The sequence below is a fragment of the Urocampus carinirostris genome, chromosome 15 (assembly GCF_059441175.1).
Source record: "Urocampus carinirostris isolate Australia breed hairy pipefish chromosome 15, RoL_Ucar_1.0, whole genome shotgun sequence".
In the NCBI taxonomy this organism is placed as follows: Eukaryota; Metazoa; Chordata; class Actinopteri; order Syngnathiformes; family Syngnathidae; genus Urocampus; species Urocampus carinirostris.
Genome location: NC_142363.1, coordinates 34915367 through 34933645, shown reverse-complemented (window position 1 = coordinate 34933645; position 18279 = coordinate 34915367). Strand labels below are relative to the sequence as shown.

The window sequence follows — 18279 nt, the reverse complement described above, 5'->3', positions numbered from 1 at the left end:
TGGAGAGTAAACAAAGCTAAGCGTGTTCTCAAGCATAATTGCTTAGAAGCCAGTGGGGGGGCAGGCAAAGTGGGGATTGGCGGCTCTCATAAAATAATTGGAGTTGAATTCCTCATTGACATTATAATGTCTGTGCCCCGGACAGATTTTGCACATGGAATTTTTTTTCCCAATCGATAACCAATAACTTTTTTGGGGGAGTGCATGCTATATTTAGAAAGAAACTCACGCAAAATCCAGTTATTTATTTGTGTCATTACAATAACCTTATTCAGCTTCTGTAAACATGTCGCCAAGAAGTAGTGGGAGAGACTAGAGCCTGACTTAATCTATTAATGCGTACTTTGTCTGAAAGTAGTAACTATAGAGGTAAGATTCCGAACATTAAAATAAAAACAGAACAAGAACAAAATAATGTTACATAACATAGATAGATAGATAGATAGATACTTTATTCATCCCCGAAGGGAAATTCACATTTCCAGCAGCATCCCTGAGCTGAGAACAGTACAATAATAAAGCCAAAAGAATGCAATATACAAATACCCAGTGTGACGTGCAAATGCCCACTGTAGCGTGTTATATAGAGTAACTAAATAGTGCTACACAGAATATATATTGCAGTAAGATTCGGTAATATCCAATGTAGGTGGTGTGGTTTAATGTGGGCCTTTACTCTGCCGGGTGGAGTTAAAGAGCCTCATGGGATGAGGAAGAAAAGATCTCTTCAGTCTGTCCGTAGTACAAGACAGTGACAGCAGTCTGTCGCTGAAACTGCTCTTCTGTCTGGAGATAATGCTGTGTAGTGGATGCGATGGATTGTCCATGATTGACCTCAGCTTTTTCAGTGCTCGTCTAGGGGTAGTAAGAAGCAGATGCTTATATTCCCTACACCTTCATCTTCCCTATTAAATACACCAATGATAATAACAACAATAGTAATAATATTAATAATAGTTATGATACAAGAATAGTAACAAAAACAAGGTTAACTGGTATTTGTAAACAGTATTTCCAATCTCTAGTATCACTCATACCCCATTTTCTTCATCTCTGTATTCTGCCAGGAATATCTTTTGTATTTATATTTGAACACTTGAATAGTTGGACAATGTTTGATCTCGTCTTGTCAATTGTTCCAAAGTTTGACTCCACACACAGACACACACGTGATTTTCCTGGTGGTTCTCACCTTTTGGATGATGAATTTACTACAGCCCCTTAAGTTATCATTTCCCTCTTTCCGAATGAATCATTTTTGGATGTTTTCTGGCGCTCTGTTTTTGTTGACCTTAAACAGCAGTTGTGCAGTGAAAATTTTTACTAAATCATCCAATTTTAATAATCTGAAGTGCAGGAATGAAATATTAGTATGATCTCGATATCCTACACTGTGTATGGTTCTTATTGCACGTGTTTGGAGGATAAAAAGGGGCTGTAGTGAACTTTAGTAATTATTGCCCCAGACTTGCACAATATGATAAGTTTGTCAGATATTGTATGTAAGATATTATTATGAGCACAATAATATAAAGTCCATGTATATATGATTATCGGTGTGATCATTATGTGAAAATGTATCACTTTTTAACAATATCCAAGTGCTCCAATGCTAAATGTCACATATGCTTTGGCCAAGATGAATATATTGCTTTCTTATCAAATGGCGTTATCGTAGGAGTTCAAGAAGAGACCCTGCCAAATTGTGCTACTGCTTTTATAGAAGGTCCAAATATTTTCTAATAAGAAACGTAAATGCTTAGAATCTTCCTTGCATGTACTGTTGGATGATTGGATATTATTCAGTGGCGACAGGTGATTAATCATTGCCTCTATTTTATTTACATCCGGTGCCTTGCACATATTTCGAAGAGGTACAGAGGATACACAACCAAGTTGTGCTACTACTTCTACAGAACCCCGCCCCCACGATGCCCCACCCACATTACGTGGAGGTAGAGAAGGGGCACCACCAAGTTTTGTTATTACTTCTATAGAAAATCTAAATATATTAAAATTGGTGATATACATGCTTAGAATGTTTCGTACAAGTAGTGTCTGATGTCTCTCGTGCCGTTAAATTTGACTTTATCCTTAGGGTTTCAGTTCCAAAATGATCAACAATGTCTGCCTTCTTTTTTACTGCTGTCAATCAAAACTGAAGACATGATTGTTCTTTTCCAGACCCAAGAAGTTGACGCTGAAAGGCTACAAACAGTACTGGTGCACGTTCAAAGACATCACTATTTCCTGTTACAAGAGCAAAGAGGAGGCGCACGGGACGCCCGCTCACCAAATGAACCTCAGAGGTGCACCAAAAAGCTTTTCATGCACCAGCGTCCGTACGCTTAACGTGTAATCATTTCATCTGTGGCCGCAGGTTGCGAAGTAACCCCCGACGTCAACATATCGGGTCAGAAATTCAACATCAAGCTGTTGATCCCGGTGGCGGAGGGCATGAATGAGATCTGGTTGCGATGTGACACGGTAAGCCCGCTCCCCCTCCATAGTTTTTGATTTATTTTTTTCGTTATTAATTGCGGCTTTTCAAACCCCCAGGAGAAGCAGTACGCCCACTGGATGGCTGCCTGCCGACTGGCGTCCAAGGGCAAGACCATGGCGGACAGCTCCTACAACTTGGAGGTGCAGAACATCCTGTCCTTCCTCAAGATGCAGCATATGAACCCCGACCCGCAAATCATCGAGCCCATCACCACTGACATCAACCCCGAGTGCCTGGTGTCGCCACGATACCTCAAGAAGTACAAGAACAAACAGGTGAAGCGGGATAGAGATGACAGAAAGACATGGCAGGGGAAGGGGAATGCCATGATTAAATAAGGATCGCGTCGAAAAACAAAATTATTGCGAAAAATGGTGTTTATTTTAGTATGTGGCTATTTTGGTGGTGATAGGAATGAGTGGAGAGGTGTTGTAAAAGGATAGTGGGATGTTTGGACGCATTCCAAGGGATGGGCAGGGCACCTGTATGATGCGGCAGGGGTAAACCAGCGAAAGCTGTCGGGCCCTGCTTTTGAACAAAAGAGTGTGTTGTGTCACCCTGACCCGAGTGACATGGCCGCTTTCTCGTGTCTGTTTCATCTGGAGGGACGAAAACATGACCGACTTAGGTGCCGAGGCGCCTAACTTGTTTGGGTGTTGGGGGCATTTGGGGTGGCCATGGTCCAAAAATGTGTGTTTTTTGCTATTCTTTTCCCCCTTTTTTTGTTTTGTTTGTTATTGTATGTGTTTGTCTTGCTGTCGGTCACCCTTCCAGAGGGATATGACCAAGGTAGATGGATGGATGGATAGATAGATAGAAATGTGGCTATTTTAAAGCAGTTTTCGGGGGTAGGCTTAGTATATGTGAGTATATATGATAACTCTTTCACGTTTTTAGCCATGGATGGCAGCACACAAGTCGGTGTCAACCGTAGTCGTCGATTACAGTGAATGAGTTAAATGGATAAATTTGGCATCTTATATGGCCAGGTAATGTGATGAGATGTCATCTGTTTTATTCATTTACTGCCAATAACGTGTTTTAGTCATTGATGTCAGCGCATGAGTGACTGCCGATAAGAAAACGTCGCTGATAATGAAGGTTTCAATTACAGTTAATGAAACATTTTTCCTCCATCACTTTTTCTTTTATTGGATTGTTAAAAAGTCCCGGGTGAGGTTGTCAGCCTGTTCTTAGTTCAAAAAGACAGAGACAACATAAAAGCAGGAACAGGACATTCCAGCGAGCCGTCTTCAACTCGCTCGTGTGATGCTTCCCAGATGGCGACGAACTGCACGAGTTAAGACAACTTGAGACGCTCCCCCCAAAAAAGAAAGCTCGCATTCGCATATGTCACACGCAAATTGCGAATTTGCACGTAAGCATCGGAACAGCTGAGTACACGACTGCCATCGGTGTGTCATGGGGTGGGCGAGGAGGGGGGCTTCCATGTGGTTTCGTTTCAGCTCAAACGCCATGACTGCAAAGTAAGCGGCGCGGCTTTCGCTGCAGGGATGGGAGAAACTCCCGGAAACGGGACATGTGTGCGGGAAAACTCCCTGAGAAAAGCCGTGTCAGCTTTCATTCCCTCCAAAAAAAGCCCTCCCCCCATGACTCCCTCTCCAAAGAGGACGTCCTGTTTGCAGAGGGACCCAGTGGGGACACGCACAGAAAATCCCCTAACTGAAGCACACACATGTTGAGTGAGGGAGGGAGAAGAAAATGCAACCTTAAAAACGATTCACCTCCTGCAGACGTTGGGAACATTCCGTAGCGCCCTCTTGTGGCGCTAAATGAAATTGCAGGGGTTGAGATGACTATAATCAGAATGAGAAATATGTGTATTGCACGTTTTGTACCAATTGCAACTGTATACAAGTATTCCATGCACAATAAGAAAAGCCCCCCTTTGGTTTGATTCTTTCTCCTCCTTTTCTCCTCCAGCAAGGCTTAATCAGGGATTTGGTAAGTTCCTCGCTCCTGAGTGTCAACTCGGCTGCATGTTTTGATAACTTGACCACTTCATGTAACCACATTTTAGCGGCCGGCGTGCTAGCTGTAGCGGCTAACCCGTTTAACACGTTAACCCGGCACCATGTTTGTGGGGCACTTGCCACGTTTTGATTAATTCCACATATTGTCCTGGAAAGCTCATCAACGTTGGGATTTGCAGTGGTTTGTTCAAGACGGGAAGTGTGTTTTTCTTCACGTTGGTACAGAAAAATGCACAGCAGGCTGTTTCACGGTCAGTGAAACCGGGCAATTAAACACAGTGTGAAGGTAGAATCATGACACGTTTTCTTTTCATACCCAAGAGCAGGGGTGTCAAACTCATTTTAACTCGGGGGGGCCACACGAAAGACCAAACATTCTGTCGGGGGCCGAACTAGTAGATTAAAGAGATAGAAAAAGAGAAATAAATAAGAAAGAGGGAGGGGAAAAGGAGAGAGGGCGGGACAAAGAAAGAAAAAGAGAGAGAGAGCATGAAAGACAAAAGATAAAAAGTCGTGAGAGAGGGAAAAGAAAGGGAGAGGAAGAAAAAAATCAAAGAGAAATGGAAAGACAGAAGGAGTGAAAAGAAAGCGTGAAGGGTATGAAGAGAGAAAGAGAAAAGGAAAAAAGGAAGTTAGAGCAAAAGAGAGACAAAAAGCAACAAAGGAAGAGAAAAAGAGACACAGAGGGTGAAAGAGACAGAGACGGAGTGGGAGAAAAGGGGTGAGAGAGAGAGGGAATAAAGGAAATAAATAGAGATGAAATGAAATGATCTGCATTTATATAGCGCTTTTCAAGTCAATGACTTCCCAAAGCGCTTTACATTGTGCTTCACATTTCCCAATAGCGGCCGTGATCTGTGCAGCCATGCAAGGCGCTAACCTGGTTATTGGGGTTTCAGTGTCTTACCCAAGGACACTTCGACATGTAACACGGACAAGCCGGGATTCGAACTGGGATCCCTTAATCCTAAAACGATCGCTCTACCTCTTGAGCTACTGCCGCCCCCGAGATAGAAAGAGAAAGAGAGAGATTTAAGACCTTGTTCAAGTTTATGTACATAACCCAGGTTTTGACAACTCTGAGTCTGACAATCTGAAAAGCCCAATTTGCATAACTTTAGTTTCCAACCCATTGCTGCTTTGAAACTAAAGAAGAGGAAATAATTTGAAACCCTAACCTTGCTGAAGATATCAACTCTGAGTTGGTATTCCATACGCAGGTTAGCATTTCAGGCTTATTTGGGTATTTTATATTTGGTAATCTTTTTAAGAATTATTTTTAAATTGATTTTATGGCTAGTGAGGAACCAATACAGTAGACCCCTGGGATACAGCAATGGTTTGTAATGAGCTGTTCTTCAGCTCCTTTTTGCAGCATTTCCCCCACCATACAACATCAAAAAATATATGGTGTGCCCCAAAACGTACAATATTCAAACTTACCATTGTTTGTGTATGATGAGTTACGTCTCCAAGATGTGCCAGTCTGCTATAGGTGGACGTCAATTCAAGATGTAATATTGGTTTGCGCCGCAATGCTATTGGCTGAACTACATCCCACAATGGCTTTCTCTTCTTTTGGTTCAGAATGTCTCCAACAAACTTGAATTTGTTTAGCTATGTGTCCCAAGGCTTGCAATGATGCTACAGGCATAATAATAATATACCCATGGAAACTAAGTCTGAGATGATAAAGAAATATGAAGAAGGCGCATGCATCGTTGTCATCGCAAAGTAATGTAGTCGTACCTATTGACAATCGGAACAAACTTTAAGAATAAGGAGGCGATTAAAGCAAATGAGTCTTATACTTGTATATTACGTGAACGACCAAAAGGGGAAAAACAAAGTTTTCCTTTTTTTCTAATGTTATTTGTTACGCATATTATATACAAGTAATACTTATACTTTTATGTGACACACACATTTTTGTATTTTTATGTGGGATTTGGATAGCATGAGCTAATTAGCATAGGTTTCTATCCCTCTCCATAGACAATCTCCACTTCAGAACTGAATTACCATATGTCGTATCCCGGGGTCTACTCAAGCTGGATTTTGAAATTTGTGTTTTAAGTGTGTCTTCAAGCCTTTGTTAAGGTTCTAAGAAAGGGTCGGTTGGTGTGGAATTTGTAGAAATTAGTCACTGTTGTGCAGGCCACGGATTTGCACGTTGCACGGGTTGGATTGACCTCAAACGTAGAATGAGTCTTTCCTAAGCGTGCTTTTATTCTCCAGATCTCCGCCCGCATTTTGGAAGCCCACCAGAACGTGGCCCAGATGAGTCTGATCGAGGCCAAGATGCGCTTCATCCAGGCCTGGCAGTCGCTGCCCGAATTCGGGATCACTCACTTCCTGGCCAAGTACGAGAACTATTTGTAATCGGCAAGCGATCGGTTTGGTCTGACCGCGGTTTGTCTTCAGGTTTCAGGGCGGTAAACGCGACGAACTGATCGGGATTACCTACAACCGTCTGATCCGCATGGACGCCGGTACCGGGGACGCCATCAAGACCTGGCGCTTTAGCAACATGAAGCAGTGGAACGTCAACTGGGAGATCAAGATGGTGAGGAGGACACTGTGTTGTTCTGTTTTTTTTTGGGTGACTTGAAAGAAAGGCATGTGTAAGGAAATGTCTGTAGTCTTTTACTTATTACTCAAGGACAAAACCCAATTTACAGGCTCATGTATTTGTTAAACAGATAAAAGTACTTTACTTTATAAAGTTTTTGCTATTCTGTAATATCAAAGTACAATTTTAAAAATAGTTTTGCTGTTTTATTGCCCAACTATGAATTACTTTACATAATACTTTGCTGCCATCATGTGGCCATTATGGAAAACTGCGTTTACCGTCTGGTTCTGTTCTACGAAACCCTATAGTTTTCGATTATCAAACATTCATAAAATAACGTCGGGAAGCTAGAAGGTGCACCAATTACGCCATGTATAGGGTGATCCCCGCTGCCATCACCCTTCAAAACCACACGCCCGCTGACCCATCCAATCAATTTGCCCTCATTGTCCCACTCTCCCATATCTTCATCATTCTGCTGTTTTTGTAATGTCATGGCTGTTGTTTGCACCCGGTACAGGCGGTGGAAGTGCATTTCTCTTGGGGGAGCAATACATCTCATTCTAAATGTGGCTCTAGAGCAAGCCTTGCGGGTGGACACGTCTGATTTTGTTGGGGATATAAAGCCTCTTCCTCTGTTTAGCCAATTAGAACGCAGAACAAATTGCAAGTGGAAAATCCGCAAAACCGTGATACAGCAAGGGATTACTCGATGTTTCCAGTTTGTTTTTCCCCCTCGTGCATTTCAAAATCTACCTGCCAAAAGCACAAAAAATATTTCCATTCAAGGTTATTTATACAACTCTTGAATGAATACGGACCAATTGAAATCCAATTATGTTATAAGCTGTGATTAGCATTCCAAGTATTTTTCAACGGTAAGGTTTTAATCTAGGATTTGTGTTACCTGTCATGAGAGGATGCGAGCATAGATTAATTAGTTAATTCCTTTTAGGGCTGGGCATTTTCATATTTATTCTAGTGATAACTGATAACTTTTTTAACCACAGGCTATTTTTTAGGAAAAAAATTAAATACATGAAAAATCTGAACATATGGTTGTGTGCTCTTTTGGAAACTTGCTCGGGTAGCTCTCAATCTTAATCATCTGTTGATTTTCATGAAATTGAATGAAACGGACACAGAAGTGTACTTGCTAATGTTCAGAAGTCCATACAATCACGAGTCGAAGCATGCAATTCAGTGTCTCGCACACAATAAGAAGAGTTGAAGAGAAGACACGACCAAGTAACTCAATGTACCTGAAGTTCAAAAGCCTGTAAAATCCCAAAACCTTTTACACATCCTCATTGTGGCCAGGTTTTCCTGTGCCTTACACAAATATTGAAGTGGTAGAGAGGAGACACGACCAAGTTTTATTACTACCTCTATTAAAATAAAATTCCAAATATATTTTATGACTATTAAACATCCTGGCTAAGTTCTATGATGCCTCATGCACTTTTTGAAGAGTGAGAGAGGAGACACGACCATATTGTGCTACTATTTCACAGGAACTGCAAATAGATTTTAATAAGGAATACAAATACTTCGAATCTTCTTAACAAGTAGGGCTGGTTCCGATGCCTTGCACGTATTATGAACAGGTAGATAGTAGACTCGACCAAGTTGTGCTACCGCTTCTATAGAAAATCAAAACATATTAGTATGAGGAACATAAATACATGGAATGTTTTTATAAAGTCATGCCGACTCTGAAGCTTGGTGCACGTAACGAAGAGGTAAAGAGAAGACACGACCGAGTTGTGCTACTACTATAGAAAATCTAAACATATTTAATTGAGGAACATAAAAGCTTAGCACCTTTCTAACAAGTAGTATCAGCTGATTGAATCTTGTGAGGTGGCATCAACTCACTCAGTATCTGGTCTCCTGTTCCTCATGCACATTTAGAGAGGTATAGAGGAGACACGAGAAATTCCTCTGCCGCTTTTACAGAATATCAATATACATTTTGAGGAAGATGAATATATTTCTAACAAGAAGTGTTTACTCCCATGCCTCGTACATTATTATGAGTTAGAGAGGAGACACGATCAAGTTGTTTTACCAGTTCTGTGGAATAATCAAGAAATATTAAAATGAGGAATATAATTAGAATCCTAACAAGTTGTGTCAGCTGATTGAATATTATAGCTTGGCTCCAGATAACTAATTGTCGGGTCTGGCTGCTAACAGCGCCGTCATATTTGGCCAGTTTGGGCCCGATAATCATCAGACATTCCTAATCGAATCCTTATTCCATTTCCAGGTTACGGTGGAATTCGCAGACGAGCCCAGCCTGTCCTTCATCTGCGCCGAGGTGGACTGCAAAGTGGTCCACGAGTTCATCGGCGGTTACATCTTCCTGTCCACCAGGGCCAAAGACCAGAACGAGACCCTCGATGACGACATGTTCTACAAGCTGACCAGCGGTTGGGTCTGACCCGCCGCCAGGTGGCGCCGTCCACAGACTGTCGTCGTATTCTCGATCCTCACTCGCGCGCTGCATGCCGACTCGCCCGACGGACGGCGCTCGTAAGTCGTTTTGCCTCACCGAGTCGCACGGGGTTGTCCTACTCCAGGGCCGACTAGCGCAAGGACCTCAAGGTGGATCACATATATAGTACGCAGTATATTTATAAGCCAGTTCACTGCACTCGTAACTTGTTTTTTTTTCCTCCACCGCTATACGACACGTTTGCACGCTAGTGGTACCTCCTGCTCGGACAACTACATGCTACTAGTGAAGCAAAACTTGGAGAGGTCACTTTTGGTGCTAGAAGGATCCAGGAGATTGCTAGTGAGGCAAGCTGTTGGAGCATTTCTTCCATTCTTGCTTTCGGGTCAGAAAACAAAACTGTGCATGACTACAGAATTACTATTTAGGCCAAACTCGCTACCCGTTTGAGTTAGTGACGCTTTGCTAAAAGATGCTAGTGCGAACCTAGACAGCAAAAGACAATTTGGCAATTGATGCAAGAAAGATTCAAAAGGCAGCTACTAGTTGGAGGTGTAAATATAGAAAGCTCTCTAACCCCTCTAGTGAGATCATTTTCCGCTCTAGTTTAATAAAAAAAAAGGTTCTTTTAAAGTGCTAGTAGCACGCACTTTTCCTTAACAAGTGTACCGAAATGTCATCAACCAGAAGGAAATCCTTCTACGAGTGCCGTTTGTTCTACTTTTAATCGAAATAACTTGTAGCACTCGAGGCACAGTCTTTAACCAATGGATGCATTTGCCTCACTAGTCCACGGAAATGCTAAGATATTAGCGGGAAACAATGCTACTAGCGCTATAGTTTGAATTAAACGATTTTAGCACTAGTAGCACACGGTTGTCAACGAATGCACCATTCGGCTTGACTCATACACAAAAATGGCCGACAAAAGCAAAAAACATACTTTTAGAGGCTCTAGTTTAAAATAAAACTTAATTTGCAGTGCTAGTAGCACGACCAATTAACAATTTTGCCTCACAAGTCCACGATAATGCAAATACTGTAGTGCAAAACAATGCTAATAGCAATCTAGTTTAAAAGTGAATATGACGTGCTCGTAGCAGAATCTTGCCTCATTAGTCCCCACGGATGCTAATATAATAATGCTACTAGCGCTTTAGTTTCAAATGAAAGCTTATATGAAGCAGTAGTAAATGACGCATTTTAAGGAATACACAATATTGCTTAACCAGTCTACAAAAATGCCATTAAGTATGACTTCTGTGCTCCAGTTTAAATGAATGTTTATTTGCAGTGATATTGGCGTACAGCTCGTACGCCATTTTGCCTCCCTAGACTACAAGAATGCTAATACAGTTGCAAGAAACTATGCTACTAGTGCTCTACTTTCATATAAAGGTTCATTTGATGGGCCAGTAGTCCACAATTTTCAAAAAATGTACAATTTTGCCTCACTAGTGTGTGAGAATTCTATACAGTATCGGGGAAACGATGCTACCAATGCTCCAAATTAAACAAAGTTTGCTTGCTGGGAGTAAACACTTGTCAAGTAATGGACAATCTTGTTTACTGGTTCACAAAAACACAAGGAAGAAAAATAAGACTGGTGCTCTAGTTTCAAATAAAAGTTGCCTTTTTTTGTGCTAGTAGCACTCAACTGTCAGGGAATGCACAATTTTGCCTCACGAGTCCACGGAAATCCCAGTAAGCAGAAAAAGATGCTACTGGTGTTCTAGTTTTAAATGAAAAGGAAGAAATGCTCGAAGGGCTTCCCCTAGTCCCTTCCTTGCTCCTAAAATCCGCCATTTTTTCTGAAAGCACTTGAACACGTCGAATTGAATTTGTTACTCTTGCGCATGAAGTTTAATGTCAAAACTTTCAATATACTGTAATCCCTCAATACTTCACAGCCTCTGTGCGCATTCCGCGATACATTATCCCTGCCTGATTGACAGAATGCATTTTTTTCCTCAGGCCAGGCGCCTTTTTTTGCAGTTCAGTCGACCGAAAAGTGAAACTGTAATGCATTATCTCCAATCGCAGATTGCTGCAAGCGGGAACTGGCGCACTTTTGTCGGCTCTGGCGGCAATGATTTCTGCTTAAAATCAACTGCACCCATGTGGCAGCAATCTATTATCCCCAATCCTATTTTGCTGCAAACAATGCTCTATTGTCAAGGGGTGTGCTGTTCTGGCCCACCTTAAATGAAATGCACGGACGTGGCCAAAATCCATTATCCTCGGTTGACTATTGCTAAAAGCAGTGGCTGACAGAGCACATTTGTCAGGCCTTCAGGTTCTTTTTTTCCAGTTCTGTTTACCAAGAAGTAAACTACAGGGTCCAGCAGAGCACATTTTTGTTGGGCTGGGCAGCTCTTTTTTTGCCTTTCTATCCAACCGAAAGTGAACTCCAGTCATGTGTCTGCAATCCACTATCCCCACTCAACTTTTTCTGAGAGCAGGGCCTGGCAGTGCAAATTTTCCCCCCCTGAGCTTCAGTCACTGAAGCATGCCATTGTGGCTAGCCTGAAATGAACTGCACTGTTTTGGCAGTGTTCCATTATCTCCAATCGACTATTGCTGAAGAGGCCTGAGAGAACAAACTTATGTCATTCATGGTGGCTCTTTTTTCCATTCTTATCTCTTAAAATGAAGAGCACCCATGCAGCTGCAGTCCAATATCCCCGGTCGACAATTGTTGCGGTAGGAGCCGGCAGACTGCTTTTTTTCTAGTAATGTGCCCTGAAGCCTTGCAAGTGTGGCTCGTCTAAAATGAAAGGCACGGATTTGGCCTTGATCCAATATCCCCAGTCCCCAGTCAACTATTGCTGAGACGGCAGATTTGTCATGCATTGTGGCCTTTCTTTTACTCCCTAAAATGAACAGCGCCCGCTCTTGGGCCAGGAGAGATACGTCGCGGATTATTGCATACCGGGGAGGTTCTGGTCCCCGTTACCCAGGATAAACGAGGGATTACAGTATAGCAAAATTACGAACGAATAATATTTGCATTTTTGTCTCTTGGCGTCCGGCACCACAAAGTATTATTTCTGTTCTTGAAGGCACCAGCAAAGGCCCACAAGCAAGTATGCAAGCAAAATGAAGTATTACTATTTGTTTTGTAACTAATGTACAAAAAGAACACAGCTTTTATAGAATTGTACAGTTTGTGTGCGTACGTGCGCGTGCTCTTGACGTCTTCGCCGTTGAGAGGAAAATAGAAGTCGCGGGAAAGACGCCTTTCTTTTATTCTGACACTACTTTTGCAGCTTTTTGTCGTTTTTCTGAAATATAACGGAGATAAAAAAAGAAATATGAAGGAGTCGTCCTTTTGGCTTTGGTCACGAGCGACGGCGCATGTCCGCTTGTTTTATTTTGTTTTCGACTGCTTGGAAAAAAAAAAGCATCTATTTTAAAAAAAATAATAAAAGTCATTTTTATTTAATGTTTTTGTTGAATTCTTTCATTCAGAATGTTTGATTCAAAATGGGAGAACGTTGTTGGACTTTCTTTCAATTCCCTTTTCTGTACGAGACACACTTCATTTTATCTGCAAGACACACCTTGTTGGATTTTCTTTCAATTCCTTTTTGTTTACAAAACACACATTTTTGACCTATTAAATAATAAATCTCAAAATATTATATTTTATTCACGTAACAAATTTGTTCTCTTTTTAGATTTTATCATAACACATGTTTTTGCCTTTTTTTGCCAAATGATAGTATTTTTGCTAAATTATTTCTGTTTAATTAAGTTCATTCTGTTCAAAATTTTACTTTATTCTGAAAGTCTTAAAAATCCAAGAACTTTGAATTATTTTATCCACATAACACATACAAAAGTAATTTTTTTACACTAGTTGTTTTAAATGAATTGCTTTTTGGTAGGCTTCAAAAGTGTTTTTAATATAATCTGTTATTGCAAATATTTCATAAACTATTTCATTTTAAATTTGGTTTGCTTTTATTCTGAAACTTTTAAAATATTTCAAGAGGATCCAAACATTCAACTTTGTATCCACGTGATACATATAAAAATACTTTTTTCATACGTCTTTTTTCGTAAAATGCACATTCTTTCCTGCCCCCCCCCCCAAATACATCATGTTATTAGATGAAAATAAGGAAATTATTGTAAATAAGAGTGCAATCCAAAATCACACTTGCACCACCTCTGTTTCTACACCAGAGAGAGCTGCAGTATCTTGAATTCGCGTTCCATACTTGCTCCGCCCCCAAAGCCTCGTGGAAGACCAATCATATTACAGAATAGGGACAAGCCCTCCATGTGTTTTCCAGCCTGATGTCCTCCATCACAAGTGTAGTTTTGATTATTCTTCCTGGACTACAAGTGCCTTCAGGTCACATGACAAGGTTTCTTTTCCTTCCTCCATTGTTTTGAGTTCCATCACTGTGTTTACCCGGCTCACCATGTGGATCTCGGAACCTCGCTCCCCCGCCACTGACCCCTGAGAGGATGTTTAGGTTTTCTAGGATTTAGGGAGGAAGCGAGGAACGAGAAACACACAAGTGGGCCAAGAGAAGCACGTGGATGGTAGACCTCCCACCTGACTCTTCTACAAAAGCTTTTCAATTCAGTTTTGGCTTTATTCCTCACTTATTTAGAAAGGACACATTTTAAGAAGATATCCTTAATCTTTGGGGGCATCATTCCTCACTTTTTACAAGGACAGACTTCAAGCTGTTTCCTTAAGTAGTGGTTGCTTCATTCCTCACCTCTTATGAAGGCAGATTTCAAGACGTTTTCTTAAATCTTGGGGCTTCATTCCTCACTTTTTAGAAGAGCACAATTCAAGATGTTTCCCTGAATCTTGGGGCTTCATTCCTCACTTTTTAGAAGAGCACAATTCAAGAAGTTTCCCTGAATATTGGGGGCTTCATTCCTCACTTTTAGAAGGGCAGAAACTTCAAGCTGTTTCCTTAAGTAGTGGTTGCTTCATTCCAAACCTCTTTTTTTTAAATCTTGGGGCTTCATTCCTCACTTTTTAGAAGAGCACACTTCAAGATGTTTCCCTAAACTTTGTTGGCCTCATTCCTCACCTTATGATGCCAGAACTGTCCCTTCTTAACTCCCTGAATTTCTTCTTCCTTACTTGTTAGGAGAGCAGGTTTCAAGTTTTTTCCCTGAACCTTGTTGGTTTCATTCCTTACTTCTAATTATAAGCTTTGAAATCTCTGTGGCTTCTTTCCTCAATTTTTAGAAGAGCACACTTCAAGATGTTTCCCTGAATCTCGTTGGCTTCATTCCTCCCCTTTTAGGAGGGTTTTGCTCAAAATGTTTACCTAAATCTTGGTGGCTTCTTTCCTCAACTTCCTAAGGGAAGGCAGACATCAAGATGTTTCCTTATATTTCGTGGCCTTATTCCTCACTTTTTAGGATAGCACACTTCAAGATGTTTCCCTGAATCCTAGAGGCTTCATTCCTCACCTTCTTAGGAAGGCAGATTTCATGTTTCCCTAAATCTTGGGGGCTTCGTTCCTCACTTTTTAGAAGAGCACACTTTAAGATGTTTCCCTGAATCCTAGAGGCTTCATTCCTCACCTTCTTAGGAAGGCAAATTTCAACATGTTTCCCTAAATCTTGGGAGCTTTATCCTCACTTTTTAGAGGAGCACACTTCAAGATGTTTCCCTGAATCTCGTTGGCTTCATTCCTCCCCTTTTAGGAGGGTTTGCTCAAAATGTTTACCTAAATCTTGGTGGCTTCTTTCCTCACCTCCCTAAGGGAAGGCAGACATCAAGATGTTTCCTTATATTTGGTGGCCTTATTCCTCACTTTTTAGGAGATCACACTTCAAGATGTTTCCCTGAATCCTATAGGCTTCATTCCTCACCCTCTTAGGAAGGCAGATTTCAAGATGTTTCCCTAAATCTTGTTGGTTTCATTCCTCACTTCTAATTCTAAGCTTTGAATTCTCTGTGGCTTTATTCCTCACTTGTCAGTAGGACAGACATAAAGGTGTTACCCTTGGATCTTGGTGGCTTCATTCCTCACTTTTTAACAAGGCAGACTTTAAGATGTTTCCACGAATCTGTTTTCTTTGAGACTGGCTCACCAGGGAGGAAGTGTATGAAAAAGACAAAGACTCAAGCCAAGAAAGAGAGGTGGAGTAATTCCGTTTCAATTTTCTCCGGTCCTTTGTTGGCTTCATTCTTCATTTTTAGTAGGTTATACTTTAAGGTGTTTCCCTTAATCTTATTTCTTTGAAACTGGCTCACCATGGCAAGTTCTGCGTCAGATATTGCAGAAGCTACAAATACCCACTAACCAAAGTCCATCTTAATTACCTTTGGTGTTACATGATTTGAACTGGTATGGTGGAGTTAGTGGGTGGATGCAAATAGTGAGGAAAAGGATTGTGATGCACTTAGATTTATTTACTTTAATTGCCTCGTTACTTTTAATGGTTATCCCGATCTGCAACTGATGGCCCTCTTCGTGTTTCTTAAACATTTAGGGATTATATTCCATGGTTATTATGTTATGGATTCTCTTTATAGTCGGTGCAAGTTTTGAATGCATAGCCAATAAATACAGTATTCTATCGCTGTTTCGTACTAGATTCTTTACGGAATGAAGAGAAAAAGGCATTTTTAGGTGGGATTTGAGTCGAGAATCCTTTTTAAAATAACACGTTTTTGTCCTCTTGCGTTTTGTGGTTCCCCCCTGCAAGGACACAGTGAGTCATTCCTACGAAGGTTTCACTTCTCCCTTCCACCGAGTTTCCACAACCGTCTGGTTGTCTCGGACCTCCCTCGTCTGGCAAGAACCCCGACTCCGCCCCCGATCCCGTGGAAAATCAAAGAGGACGGTCTCAAAGTCGGCGTGAAGACCTCAGAGGCGAATATTTGCTGTCCCCGAGGAGACGCGGAGACGAGCGTTCGCAGATGGTTGAGGAGTTGGCTTGCCGGTTCAAACAGGAACATTCAGACTTGATTAGGAGCTTCCAAGAAGATTCCTTAGAACATCATGCGTGACTGAATCATTTGTAGCAATTTGCCACCGAGTGAGAGAGGACTCGGGAGACCGTTTCCTGGAAGAAGATTTCGCCATCATCAGAACTTTGCGGAACGCTTGAGCAGGTGAGCAAACAGTTTGGATATTCCTCAAGCTGTTACGTTTTTATGTTGGGCCGGTTATTAAAATTACTCACTACATTTTCCAAAAAGTAGTAAAAGTAACTTACAAGTGAAGTAACTATTTCCGTTACTTTCAAATGTTCTGAGCTGTGTTCAGGTCACTTCACGAGAGTCGATAGGTAGTTAGTTGTCTTGTAGAACCTCGGGCTGTGTAGATCCTACGCTCGAAGTGCAACGAAAATAAACGGGAAACAATAAAATCAAATAACAATTAGCAGTAAACAATATAAACTGACTCTAATCAATTAATGCTGACTTTCACAACCTGAGACAACTGGCCAAGTAGACATAGACCACTGTACTTCAAGTATTTTCACACGAGAAAAGTAAACAGTTCAACGATATAAAGCCCATATAACACTGTAGTGAAAATAAATAACTCAACTCTCACAACCTGAGATGAGACGACGGTCAAGTAGAAATAGACAACTGCACTTTAGCTATTTTGTTCACAACAGAAGTTGAGAGTAAAACCACTTGACTCGCATATCTAATCTCTCGCTCTTTGTGATGTTATGTGCTAAACATAACTGCATCACCCACAATGCCACATTATTATTGAGCGTATGCAATGTGTCCCCCAATGATCACAGTTGTTGTTTGCGAGTAACAAGAAAGTAAACACCCGTCCACGCCCACGCGCCTTGTCTCAATTTATTTAGTCATTAATGGAAAAAGTGGTTGGATTATTTTGTTGCTGAAAAAATAACGCCATAACCACCGGTTCTTTAAGGGTCTTGGGTTTTACATGTCATTAGACCTACTAAACACTAATGACACAGCTGCTAAACTCACTTAACCATAAAAACAACTTGCAAAGCTGGAAAAAAAAACCTAAACATCCAGTTTATAATTGGTAATTCAAGACTTATAAATGCGCTACTTAACTAGACTTTTTCGTTGGCAACCCTTAGGCTTAACGTTCAAACAATTCTAAAAATGACAACTATCCTAAATTAAGAGTCGTACTTACAGACCTCAACTATAAGTATTTTAAAGTGTTAGCAACTAGCCACTAAAATTAGCATCATCAATGACAATATCTGTATTCAAGTGGTCGGTGATTTCAAACAACGAGGTTGGAGCAAGCGAGTGAAGAATGAAATGGTAACATTTTTAAAATGGCTAACATGTTTAGCATCATAGGTGCTAGCTTGCGGACAGTTCATTTAATCCACCTGGATAATGAATGGCCTCTATTGTCTCTTATTTTCTTTTCAATGCAAGTAAAACAAAGCAAAAAGGTAAATTTGTGCAAAAGGATAAAAAACATTGAGTGCCTCCTAGTGGTAGAAAAAATTTCATACAGTTTAAAAAAAACAATCATTGATTTGAATATTGGGCAAAAATACATGAGCTTGTCACGGTTGCCATGGCGCCCAATTGGCCCCGCCCGTGGGGCGCCAGCTGCAGCTCGTTAACAGATTGGCTTTCTGTCTATTAAGCTCGGTGCTCTCACTCTCCTTTGTCAGTCCGTCAACGAACCTCTGCCCAGCAAGACGCAGGTTTTGACTCGGTCCTGTTGGTGTTTCCTGTCCGGTATTGTTCCCGTTTATTTTGTTTGTCCTGTTTAATTTCGGTTTT

At 41.1% G+C, this 18279-nt stretch overlaps 2 protein-coding genes across 4 annotated transcripts in view; both read left to right on the top strand.

Annotated features, from left to right (window-relative positions):
• Positions 1–12978, top strand: part of fermt2 (FERM domain containing kindlin 2) — a 53033-nt gene extending 40055 nt beyond the window's left edge. For 2 of the 3 annotated variants that reach the window (XM_088354121.1, XM_088354119.1), the window contains 7 exons: positions 2185–2309; positions 2381–2487; positions 2560–2778; positions 4448–4468; positions 6736–6860; positions 6922–7063; positions 9345–12978. In XM_088354121.1, coding sequence (XP_088210247.1) covers positions 2185–2309; positions 2381–2487; positions 2560–2778; positions 4448–4468; positions 6736–6860; positions 6922–7063; positions 9345–9518 — 913 coding nt within the window. In that variant the 3' untranslated portion in view covers positions 9519–12978. The remainder of the gene's footprint in view (positions 1–2184; positions 2310–2380; positions 2488–2559; positions 2779–4447; positions 4469–6735; positions 6861–6921; positions 7064–9344) is intronic. The other variant, XM_088354120.1, reaches the window with a different exon arrangement.
• Positions 12979–16357: 3379 nt separating this feature from the next.
• stxbp6 (syntaxin binding protein 6 (amisyn)) overlaps positions 16358–18279 on the top strand; it is a 79702-nt gene continuing 77780 nt past the window's right edge. The window contains exon 1 of the mRNA XM_088353783.1: positions 16358–16638. The gene's annotated coding sequence lies outside the window, so the exon portion shown is untranslated. The remainder of the gene's footprint in view (positions 16639–18279) is intronic.